Here is a 12734-nt window from a genome sequence, read left to right as displayed (position 1 = left end):
ATGTATGTATGATTTTTTCTTTATTTCCTTTGAGATATAGATAATACATGTCATTTTCATTCTACAACTAACTTTTTATTCCATGCTGAAAAGTGAAGAAAACACAACAACGTTTCGGCCGTGGAGCATTTTTAGGTGTGTTACTTGTTCCTTTGCAGCCTACGCATGCTGACGCAGGTACCCACCTGAACATTTTCTTTCAACTGCAGCTTGAAACCACCAATTCAACTTCTTTCCGACAGACAATTGGAACTGTCATGAATTATGCGCAACTGTTTTTAGATATGTCTGAGTGTATAGGAAAATAAAATAAATCAGAATGGGCTTAATTGCAACTCTTTTATTTAATTCCTTATCTCTGTCACAGAGCTGTATTTCTGTCATAGGACTTGTAACTGATACTTAAGATTGATGCAAAGATAAAACGCCTGTGACTTTCAGTAGTTCCAGTATCCATACAATATATACTGTACAACACCAAACTTTTCACATCCAGTCCTTACCTTGCGTTAATGTTAAGCCTATTGCTTTAACCGCAGCCCTGTCGAAGCCTCGGCTTTATCCAATTGGATGAAAAGGACAGTGCTAAGACCCTCCCTCAGACCCGCTTGGCAGTCCAATAGGAAGAGTTTGTGATTGTCTCATGAAAAAATGGCGGATCAGGTAGTTGATCGCGAGTTTCAAGCTCTTCGTAATAGATTTAAACAAAATGCAGAGCTGCTTTTGCATGGGAATTCGCTAGGAACTGACATTGACAACAGTAAGTGAATTCAAGGCTGCAATAAACAGTCTTGAATATACAACTTTCTTATACATTTAAGTACCGCCTTATTCTGTAAATGCTTACCATGTTTTCTAACGCAAATTTGTAGGTTGCATTTTTTTTAAAACAAATGCCTGTCTTTTATGACTCAGTCTTAGTCTACAGTTCCCTGTTTTTTTTCTTATGTTAGGGTTGAAAAGTCACACCCATCAATAACAATGATCTGGTGAGTTTAGCTAGCAAGGAATGAATCATAATGCTATCTCCAGTCACCAGCTCAGTTTTCAAACAGAAAGGCTGAAATGATTATACCCTCTATGCAAATTAGTCAGGTACGGACTGACTGAACATATTAAACGTTTCGTTCAGATAACTTGGCTGCATGACAGCAGTCAGGTGAGGTTTCTAATTAAGAAGTCAGATAAGTAGTGGATTATTCATATTAGGTAGTGTACAGATATTAATAGATTTCAGACGATTATGGATTTAATCTCACCTCCCCACCTTCCTGCAAATCAGCGTTTCATCGTCATGTGTTTGTTTTCCTACGTGTACAGAGGTTAACACATTTTGATTACTTTGTCAGTAAAACTTTATTTTACTCCACAGAGACAGCATTGTTTCCTTTGACTAAATAACAACAAAAAACCTTCCCAAAAGACTTAAGACTGTTAAGACTGAACGTGCTGTAGTTTATATACATTTTTAAGTTCACAAGGTGGTTTGAAGGTATTATACCGTGGAGGTTTTTTACCTTCTAATAACCCAAGGCATTAATCAGATGCATGGACGAAAGTTCCATGCCACCACCTGCCAGAACATACAAATTATTAAGATATTGAAATGATTAATATGAATTTAAAGATAAAAGAGCAAAAACGATCTATAAATATTAGATAATTTATGTAACCTGATAATAGAATTCAGGGCTTTAACCCAATTAAGTGCAATATTCACAGTTTTGGTAAAACAAACAACTGAAAAGTAGTTTTTTCAATACTGGGCCTTTACTAGTGCAGTAAGGATACACTAAACTGATATGTATCAGGGTGTAAACTGCAGCTGTCAAAGTGTATGTAGCCAAGTGTGTTCTACAGAATCTTTGTTCAGGCTCTGAGGTACCAAATGAAGAGCTTGAATGCTCTTTTGTTGTTTGGTACTTGTTGCCTGTGGCACTCTGCCAAGAACCATTTCATATTAAATGAGCCACTTTTAATTTCACAAATTATAAAAGGTCCTTGTTTTATCTGAATTCTGAATACGTTTTCTGCAGGAAGACCGAGACACTGTTTGGCACCTGCAGAAGAACGTTTGGGCTCTTTAGTGCCCTGGAATATGGACATGAACCTATTACGTAATGACCTAGGGTGCCTTGATCAATAGTTACGATTAATGAATTCTTTCTGTCTATAATGTGTCTTAATGTGCAATATCTCACACAGATATGGTAAAGTCGAGACTTTAATTTAACTACATCAGAATGTACCATTCTTGAAGGAAGTATAGAATATTAATATGTAAAAGCAATTTGAGTACTTGTGTATGAACTGTGTGTATAATTATATACAATACAATGTATAGCTCTTTTCAAAATATAGTTTTCATTTCACACAAACCTCTACAGTCTAGCATTACAAGGAGGTCTTTTTTATGACTACAGTGTTCAATTGTTTGTACATGTAGGTAGAGCAGAGGACTGGGCATTAGGCCACACTGACGCTTGAATGGTCTTCTAAATTGTATTTCCATGATTGCCTCTGTCTTGAAGACTAGCAGCTGTACTATAAAACTTGCATTAAAAGAATTTACATTTTTTTTCACTCTGGCACTACATGAATTTAGATCAATTAAAATCTGACTAAGGAGCAGACTGAAAAATTAACATATTAATGGGCTGTTAGGAATACTTGTAAATTTGTATTAAAAACACTTAAATCTGATGTACTGCTGGTATTATATTGCTGAATGTCTTAATTAACTGCAAATGCTGGTACAATATGGAGGAAATACTGTAGTCTCAACTTGAGTCTTATCGATAAATTGGTTAAGCTTTGCTTGTTTTGCCCTCAAGCACCTGTTTTGATACCTTTGCCAGTCTCACCCCTTTGTCATTTAATGAACATGATCCTTGTCAGCTGGTACAGAACACAGTTGTCAACTTTCAGCCTTTTTTAACTGTACAATTAAATATATAATTATGTAGCTTGCTTGCTTTCTTAGCAGTATTATTACCCTAAAGGGGACCTGTTTCAGTAGGGATACCCTTATTTCACTTTCAATGGAAACAGGAACTAAATAGCAGGAGTCTGATTTTTTCTGTTCTTGTTCTGAAATTCTAGTAGATTAAATGTGATTGCTCATTGTTGAGAACTGATATTAAAGAACTACAGTTTTTACAAGATGACCCTTCTTTGCTCAGTGCCTTAGAACAAGCTGTGAGTCAGCTGTAGTTGGAGGCAGAGTTCTTGAGGCAGCCTGACACATTTTTACACACACTATTGGGACATGAGACAAATATAAGATAGGTGTTCACAATGTGTTTATATGGGTGCAGGGTCAACCTTAATTACTGCTACTGTACATTCAGTTTAATCTGGTAGATTCTGTGCCATTCCTCTTGCAGTGCAGTTTCTCGTGCAGTGACATTGGTCCCTCTGGGCTGTTCTGTACTTATTGTTACAGTTCATTCCAGAGTTTCTTTTCATACAATTGAGGTCAGCTGTTAAACATTTTCAGGTCTTTAGTTCTCCTTGAATTGACTATGTTATGGTTCCTGAATTGGCTGTGTTATGTTTCCAGCTTTGTGATGTGGTGTGTTATCATGTTGACAGGTTACAGGCTTAGACCCATTCCATCACTGCTTACAGTATACTGTTCTCCAGAAAGTCCTCATAGCTACTTCCAGTCACAATACACGAAAATCAGTGACCCGTTCTAACCCATGAGAAACACTTGTATACTTTCACACTTACATGGTTAAATGTCTGCTGTTCTCTATTACATTTTGGGTATTCTTGTGATCATTATTGCATTCTCTGTGCCTTCACAGATGTGAACATTGCAGTATTGGCATTTCAGTTCTTGTGGGGAGCTGTGTCAGTGTGCTAGCCGCAAAAGAACAATTAGAGGTTAATTCCACACTGGAAAGTGGAAAGAAAGAAACATTGTGATTGTGGGGCCTTCTTCGGGCGCGAGGGAGAAAGTGAGGAATCCGGAATGGAAAACAAAGGATTTAGTAAGGAGAATCAAAGGAGGAGGCTGTGAGGGAGGGCACGTCAGGCGAAGTGTCCAGACGAATGGAATGCTTGGAGATGGATTCCAGGAAGTGTGTGATGAGCTGAAACCTGTAAATGAATGAAGAGGTTTCAAAACAAATTTCAATTTAAAAGTGTGACACTGTGCGTCTTTTAGTCCAGGCAAGCTGCAGCTTTAAATTATAATTTTTTTTCTCTTAGAAAGCGTCTCATGATAAAACCTGAATTGATCATGTATTCAAAGGACCAGGGAAAGCTGGCAACAGCTGCTGAAATCGTAAAACTCAAGCGTCAATTTATAAGGCTGTTTTGTGGTTTGCTGTTTTTAACTTTCTGTAGTTCTACATGTCCTTTTTAAATTGGATCGCTGTCTTTAGAAAAATATGTGGTTCTGAGTCAGAAGTTGAGGGTAAAAGAAGCCTTTTAGTGCCATGTGTGATGGCTTCTTGAGGACCCGGCACTGGAGGGCACGAGGAGGAATAAAGCGACATTCCAGTTTTGGTTATAATATGAACTGTTTTATTTAACCCACATGTTGTATATAAATTCAAGTAGTACAGAAATTTTATCTTTGAACTTTGCTTTTCCTGCAGCTCCAGAAGATGATGACAAGAAGGAAAAACCACTCTCTCGGTTTAATCGCCACACATTGTTTTGGATATTGGCTTCAGGCGCTTTGACATACTACGTTGACTTCTTTGCTGTCATTAAAGAGGATGTGCACGTTAAAAGGTGTCAAAAGTACTATGCTTAAGAATTCCACGTCAGAAGCTAGTAACTGCAGTTTTCTGTTTTGAAACAAAAGTTGTATTTAAATGTTTTAGGCAGAAGCTTCTTGAAAGAGCCATCACTGTATTAATATTATTTGGTATACCGTCCTTTAAAGCATAGGGAAAATCTGTTAATCATTTCCATTCGGGTTCCTGTATGGCAAATGTTGTAATAAATCAAGAAATAAAAAAACAAAACTATCTTCAATATCATTTTTAAATTGCTAAAATGTTGATTTTTAGATTGGAAAGTATATAAATACTGTTTAGTATGGTGTACAGATATGTTTGCTCAGTTTAGGGAGGAATCTCAAAACTTTATAAGCTTTGAAACATTTCCACCAAATAATTACACAAGTAAATTAGTATTGTAAGTTTCAGTGTAGCGTTACTTATACTGATTGATTTTTAAAACATTCTTATCATATTAGGGATAATTTTGTTGTTAAATAGTTCTGCTGACACTGCTTTTTCAAATCTTTTCATTAATAGCATAGTTTCTTAATGAATTTGATTTGCACCATACGTCATGTGTGACCAGGAGATATCATACCACGTTTGTTCATCTAATGGGGCTTATGTGGACCTGGGATCCTCTAGGTAGGATCTAAAATAGCCAATCAAGCCTAGTGAATGTGTCTGTGAAATTCAGAGGAGACTGGAGCACCTTGTAAAATCCATGTGAAAATGAGCAATACATGTAAACTCCACATAGATAGACGGCTGTGGCTGGAATCAAACACAGGACTGAAGCTGTGTGACAACAGTGCTAACTGACGTGACTTCTAGCAACCATTCAAGACGGCAGAGATTTGATTTTGGGAAGTCTTGCAAAATGCACCTTATGCAAATTTAAAGATGAAATATTAAAGCAATTTTAATATGAGAAAAATATGGTAATAAGCATAAATAATAGTCTGCACTTACTTTCCTCATACAGATTTATACATCTTAAAATGATATTCAGTCATATAAAACATAAAATTACAAGAATGATCGTTCTTGGCTACTTCCAAATAAATTTAACTTTGCTATAAAAGGGCCAGATATAGGATAAGAGCATTTCTTATCACCCGATATAGTAAAAAGTACTCTATATTGTAATGGAGCCCTCTGTAACAGAATAAAAGAACTCTATTCTTGTGTTACCCCAAATTTACAGCTCCTTTCTGCCAAGTTTCAGTACCGAATATCAAATTTGCATGCTGCCTTTTGTACCTGCTTGTGTAATTTGTGTAAAGGTTTTCTTTTTTGATAGTGCGTTGATGATTTTGAGATTGCAAATTATCTGCGAGAAAAAGATATTCAATCAAATTGGAAAAAAAAATGCATAAACAAACCCAGTTTTAGATTTTACTCCCTACCGGTCTGAGTGTTCTGCAGCCAAATGTGAAAAACGATTAGAAATTCGAGAAATTTCTAATGTGCCAAATTCACTAAACCTTTTTTTTCCTGAGTTTTCTGGTGAAACGGCAATAGGTTTATAGTTACCTGGATTAGGAGGGTTGGAATGGTCACACAAGTTACAAATTGGAATGATAAGGGCCGTATTCCAAGAAGATTGGATGATAAAATTACATAAAGATAAGTAATTTAGGTTGGGGGCTATCCAGCTCCTGATAGAGCACATTTTAAAAGCCATAATCTAGTTCTGTAAAGTCCGAAGATAGTCACATTTAAAGCTTCCTTAACAACACTTACAATGAGACTGCAGTAACAGTAACCTGGAAATGAAAGTGGTTTTTGCAGTGAGTAAGATAAGAGCTGCTATAATGCTGAAGGCTTTTTGGATTCATGATTCTGTGAGGAAGAAGAGCCAGCAAAAGGGCTTAATGTAGTTGTATTCAGTACTTAAAATCTTTGAAAACGCCATCCAGTCTTTACAACATTACTGCTAAAAAAAGAAAAGTCTTGTAGTTGGGTATTTATACTTTTTAGCATGGGAAAGGGTCCAGTCTCCATTTTCTTCCAAATCTGATATCCTAATTGTATTGAACCTGACCAAAGATAACAGTACTGAATGCTTTCTGTTTCAGAGTCCGTTTTAAAAAGGAGAACTATTACACCTCTAAATTTCTGTATATTATTCTACCGTATAATATAACAAAAGCTTATTCAGGTGTAACTGTCTCACATTGCTGCTGGTGGCCTCTTTTTTACTGTTTTAAGTAAAATATTTTTCAATGCCTTTTTGAGTTAATGCTTCATTCCCTCCCACAAACCATTTAGAGAATTATTCCTATCATTTGAATTGACCTAGACTTAGTTTTGTGTAGTCTTTCTACACTATATTGATCATTTTTTTAAGAAGTCATATTTTTAAACTTTGTTTAATATTTTTTTCTTTGTTAAATCCTTTACAGTTGGTGGTTTAATATTGGCGTCATATTGCTGTCTATATGCTTAGCACTGGCCTTGTTCTGCATACTTTTCCTGGAGTGGTTCTGTGGAATGCGAGATTATGACAGAGAATACCCAGCAATTGCACCTATTACAACTGCTGCATTTATTGCAGCATCAGGCAGGTGAGTTTCAATTGGGGATTAGAGATGTAGATTAAGTGAAAGGCTTTTACTCTGTTATACTGTTGCGTACTCATTATGAAATAGAAAATTTTAAGTGTTACCTAATATGCTCAAGTGTTTGAGACACAAGTTAATATGTTGAAGTATTTTGTTCTAAAAAATGTTTTAAATAATATTGAATCAGGGCATTCTTGATCAATGTACTGTCCGGTTCAACTTTGTAAAGTTGACTTTTTGTTCGTTGCAGTTTTAATATAGCCTTGTGGCCTGTCTGGTCTTTCTTCACACCTGTAATCCTTTTTACCCAATTCATGGGTGTGGTGATGTTCATCTCCCTTCTTGGGTAATATATGAAAAGTAAGTAATAACCTTCTTGATTTATTCTTATCTGTGCCGTTTCATTTTTATTATCTTTCTCCCATTGCTTTTTTAAATTATTTTCTTTAGCCCATTTTAAAAATTCCCTTTCCCTAACTTAAACATTTTGAGCTTTATTCTTTCCATTAAGTGTCCAAATGAACTTTTTGTGCTTATTATATGTATTATTTTTAACAGTATCTCCAGTTACTTATTTGCACAGTACATGAGTGATATAGAATAGCTCTCTCTCATGCATGGCTCACTGCCTGGCATCTTTCAGGCAGGCTGGTAACAAGTATTGCAAAGACACCAGGTTTACTTTTGTCTCAGATCTCAGTAAGATTATATTTTGGAAGTGAGGAATGGCCCCGTATTTAGTGCTGGGTATTCTTTATGCTCAGCAAGACCTTGCAAGTGTGGAAAATCAATGCATTTCAAGTAATTTATCCATCTTATATAAATTAATATAGTAGTCTTTTTAATATACCTATCTCTGAACACTTACCAACTAAATCATTATATTTTTTCTTGCTTTGTATAAAAATTTCTTCCATATTTTGAAATTGTATGTGATTTAAAAAGTGTCAAATCAGTAGAATTTTCTCTTTAGCATTGTCAGTGATGCTTATTAAGCAGTTAATGACTGGTAGTGACATAAAATAACTAATGTAAACATGTTTGCATTGTATTAGCAATTTAATGTTTTATTTTAATATTTGAAACACACTCCATAACCTTCTTATTAAAATTTGTGTTATGTGTTTAACTTGTATTTTCAGGTAAAGAAAAAGGAGAAACTTAATTTCTGATTCTTGTTTCATTCTCCATTTTATTTAGCAACAAAAACAACATTTGTTATAAAGAAACACACATGAAAGCTCTGAAACACCACTGAGTGACCAGCTTTTTCTGCTTTTTGATTATGTTCTTATTCTAGTTATTAATTAGTATTGACAGTTGATATTAAATCAATTTGAAAAAATTATTTGTAAAAGTATCCAGTAAGAATACAGATTAAGGATTAGTTCAATAGGTTGATAGTTTTAATCACAAGTTAAACTATGCCTGGTGATTATCATTGTTTTCTTGTCTGTTGTGTGATTTCCAACTCCGTGTTTAAATGACAATTTTATTTTTATGGTTTTTCTTCTCAGCACTCAACTTATTCTCATACACATCTGTGTGGGTCAAGTGGAATGTGGTGGACAGACGTCAGAAATAAAAGTTTGGGGGAAAGGTGTTTTTTTTTCAAAAAAGCTAAGATTTTTTGAGATAACATTAACAATTATTTTCTTACTTTATGGTATGTATGCTATATGTATTATAAACAATTTTTCTTTATAAAATACATTTGATTCTGTTATTCAAATTTGTTTCAATAGATTTTGATCATGTGAAATTCATCAGTTGGGTCCATATTCATATCAATGATACTCTAAGATAGTTTACATTCAACATTTGTTGCATGTATACTGTATATAAAATGTGAAAATGTGTAAGATTGTTTTGGATACTGAAAAAGCACATTTTTCCAAAATATTTCATTTTCTAAATATTCAGCACTGAAAATTAAGCACAGCCCAGCAATAAGTATTTCACTGATCCTCATTTAGCTTTGATAACTTAAAGAAGGCTCCAGTTTCTCTGGATTGTATCGCTTGTGTTTGTGAATTGTTTTCTTAAGTTTATTGCACAAATTTTTTTAATTGAGATCTTTATGATGTGGAGTGTTATGAACATTGACTTTATGTTCCCTAAACCATTTGGTATTTAATTTGGATGTGTTGTTTTGTTTTTATCTTGCTGCAAGGTTCATGTGTGACTACATTTGAGCTTCTTAGCACAGGAAAAGTTTTTTTTTATGTAGTGAATCCTGATATGCATTGGAATCCATCCATGCCTCTATTCTAAGAAAGAAACCACAAACTGAAGAAGCAAAACAGACCCACCTACATACTTCACAGACACAATACGTTTTTACAGTATTGGCTTTTTGCTTTCTGTGCTAATCATATCGGTGAGGCTGTCCGGTCACCCAATTTGTGTTTCTTCCAAACACATTGTGGTTCCAATTGACCAGTCCTCATGAAGGTCTGCTATAGTCACCAGTTCCATGAGACCTACCAAGAATTATACTCTTGTCAGTGTTGTATCCTTATGTGTTATTTTTTAGAAGATTTCCAAGTGTTGTCACTATTCTGACAGTTTGTATAAACTTACATTCTCCTTGGATAGCACTATCCATATCGCATTACCCTTGTACTCGGCCTGTTGTGAGTCGGAATGTGACTTTTCTAGAATATTTTAGTAATATTTTAGTAAAACTACAAGATGACTAAAGCCATTGCAGTATCTGATTTTCAGCATTTAAGTTCTACAACTTTTCAAGGTGAAAATAAAGTTGAACATTTAGAAAAATATTCAACTATTTTGGAAACTATTTTGTTCTATGTTTCTATGTTTTCTCATATCAGTTTATCATATATGCAACAAATACTGAATGCACATATATTTTCTTTTTGCTGAATTACATTTATTTTCCATTCAATTAGGGGTAGAGATGTGTTCCCAAACTAAAATGAAAGAGAAATATTTCTGTAATCCTACAAAAGTTTACCTAGGATTACTGAATTTTTCACATTCAGTAATCTATTGTCTTAAAGGCGTTTTGAGATATTTTGTTTTGCTGTATGATTTTTAGTATTTTATAAAGTCTTTGTTTTGTGTTTGAAATTCCTTCCTTAGAAAAGCTTCAAAACACTCCAGATCCTAAAAGAATAAAATGAGTGCCTTTAGCTAAGATCTACCTAATAAACCCTTTAAAGCGACTGTTAAAACAACATTGGAATTGGATGCTTCTATTTTAAAATGTTAATTACAGTTCCACAGATCATGTTATGCATGACTTGTACATTTTTAAAAAGTTTATGTTAGACAGCATTGGTTGATCCCTTTCAAAGATTCTTTGCAATCAACCTCCTTTGTTGTTGAAGATAATTGCTTTGATGCTGCTGTTAGAATAGTCAGATGGGAACTGTAGTTTGTGCTTCAACACTCTTTGAAGCTTTCTCTGTTGTATGCCTGTTCTTTGTTCTGTGTTCATTATTTAGTAATTGCTGTAAACTTCCAGTGTTTTAAATGGAATTTTTAATGAAAGTTCGGGAGGAATGAAGGCAGCCGCGCTCATTTGACACAGCTGCCGCAATTCTCACTAATCCTGACGTAAGCAACCGGTCTCCATAAATATCAAACGTCACCCTCTCCTCTTCCTCATTCGTTTTCTGCATCCCTCCTCCACCCCCTCTCCACCTTTGCAGCTACCCCATTGGTCGCATGGGGGTCCTATCCTCCCCGTCCAACGGCCGGGAGGTTGGCCCTCAGCCAAGCGGGTTACGCCAAATCTCCACATCACAATAAACGATTCTAATTTCTCCCAAGCTTTCGGCTGCTGTCATTCCTCGTGAAATCCCTTTAAATACTACCTTCGGAACACTTTGGAACTTTTGTCCAGTCATTCAAAATGTAATTCTCTTTGGCATTAGTTTTCATAAAGGTTTTACCTTGAATTTTGTGCAACACTTATTTCTGAGGTGGTGATGGCACCATCATGACAGTTTTAAGTAGCACTAATGTGGAATACCTGTACAGGAACACATGATTTAAAAACATGTGAAAGAAGAATGGAGAAAATTTATTCCTAAAGGTACAGTCTATTTGAGGTAATTTGTCTGTACATATTATGCAATACCGTTCGCATTTGTTATGAAGTGCCGTCATTGTGGTTTTTATGAGTTCTTTTTTTCTGAGTCATTGTGTATAATTTATATTGTAAGGTTATGAAATCAAGGTTTTTGCCGGTGTTTTTATTTATGCTCTTTTAATTATAATCCCTGATTAATCCTTTAGGGCTGCTCCCTGCTATAGTTCATAGTCTTGCACGCTTTTTTTCCATAACCAACACTTAAAAAGCAACACCATACTAGTATTGTAATGTTTGCCAGTAGGAAAAGGAGTAGGAGGCATGGCTTTGTTGCTTAACCTGATATTTTGTGTAAGATTTGTTGCTAAATCAAGCATGGAAATTCATGTTACGTTAAAAAAATAAGTACACTAAAACAAAGCTGGCAGGACTATAAAGAGTTTGTCCAGTTGCAAAACTATCTTCCTTTGTAGCACCTTAAAAGTGTTTTTTATTAATATTGAGGTAACATTAACATTGAGGAAATGGAGAGAGAACATTTGGGTTTTACGTTTTTTTACTTTCATTTATTTTTATTTATTTTCATTTACTTTCATTTAAACAGTAAACATAGCTGAAAATCAAAATACAGATGTTAAAAAGTCAATAAATAACCATAGGCAAATATAGTTTCACTGCATTTTTGCTTAGGAAATATATTTGGAATTAGAGTAAAGTGATCATAATTAGGGGTTTTATCTTCTAAGGTGAATTACATTCTTTGCCATTTCTGGAAATATAGTTTGTACAGTTGTAGACAAAATATGCAAACAATAATAAAATTATTATTTTATCAATATCAACCCATGTACTGTATGTTTTATGTAGATCTTCCCAGTATTGCTTTAAGCCACTGATATTCCCTGTTGCTGGATGTATAGTGGTTGTGATAGGTATCTTCATGTAAGTTATTACAAAATAAACATTTGGGCATCTTTTCAGTCACTCCAACAAGCTTTGGTACACCTGGTGTACCATTTGTTATTGTCAGTGCAGCTTTTCTTCCACATATTATAAAGTACAAAAAGGTTTGAAAATAATAGGCTTATTTACTGAAAAAGTCAAGGTAATAAGTTCATAGGGTGGGGTGTATTTTCCAGTCTTTAGATAATTATGATTAATGGTACTTTTGTATTGAAAGATTGTGTAACTGCTACTATATATGTGCAGAATGCCATGTCGTGGTGTGTTCTTTGAGGTTCTGGTACTGTAGTTTTAAAAAGAATCTTTTAACTATGTAAACAGTATCAGTATTTAGTAATATTAGATGTTTAAAATTATCAAAAGTCTCCTGTGTGTTATTGTATGGCTATAGTGTGTGTG

General features: G+C 34.6%; 1 protein-coding gene across 1 annotated transcript; it reads left to right on the top strand.

Annotated features, from left to right (window-relative positions):
- The first annotated feature begins 640 nt into the window (after positions 1-640).
- Positions 641-12214, top strand: tmem128 (transmembrane protein 128). The gene is made up of 5 exons (XM_088913627.1): positions 641-760; positions 4611-4749; positions 7151-7312; positions 7560-7669; positions 8827-12214. Exons 1-4 carry the CDS (start codon positions 652-654, stop codon positions 7657-7659), a joined length of 510 nt encoding a protein of 169 aa, XP_088769753.1. The 5' UTR covers positions 641-651; the 3' UTR covers positions 7660-7669; positions 8827-12214.
- Positions 12215-12734: the final 520 nt, after the last annotated feature.

Source organism: Atractosteus spatula, chromosome 1 (genome assembly GCF_055471065.1).
Source record: "Atractosteus spatula isolate fAtrSpa1 chromosome 1, fAtrSpa1.hap1, whole genome shotgun sequence".
Lineage (NCBI taxonomy): Eukaryota > Metazoa > Chordata > Actinopteri > Semionotiformes > Lepisosteidae > Atractosteus > Atractosteus spatula.
This window is presented reverse-complemented; position numbering and strand designations above follow the sequence as displayed.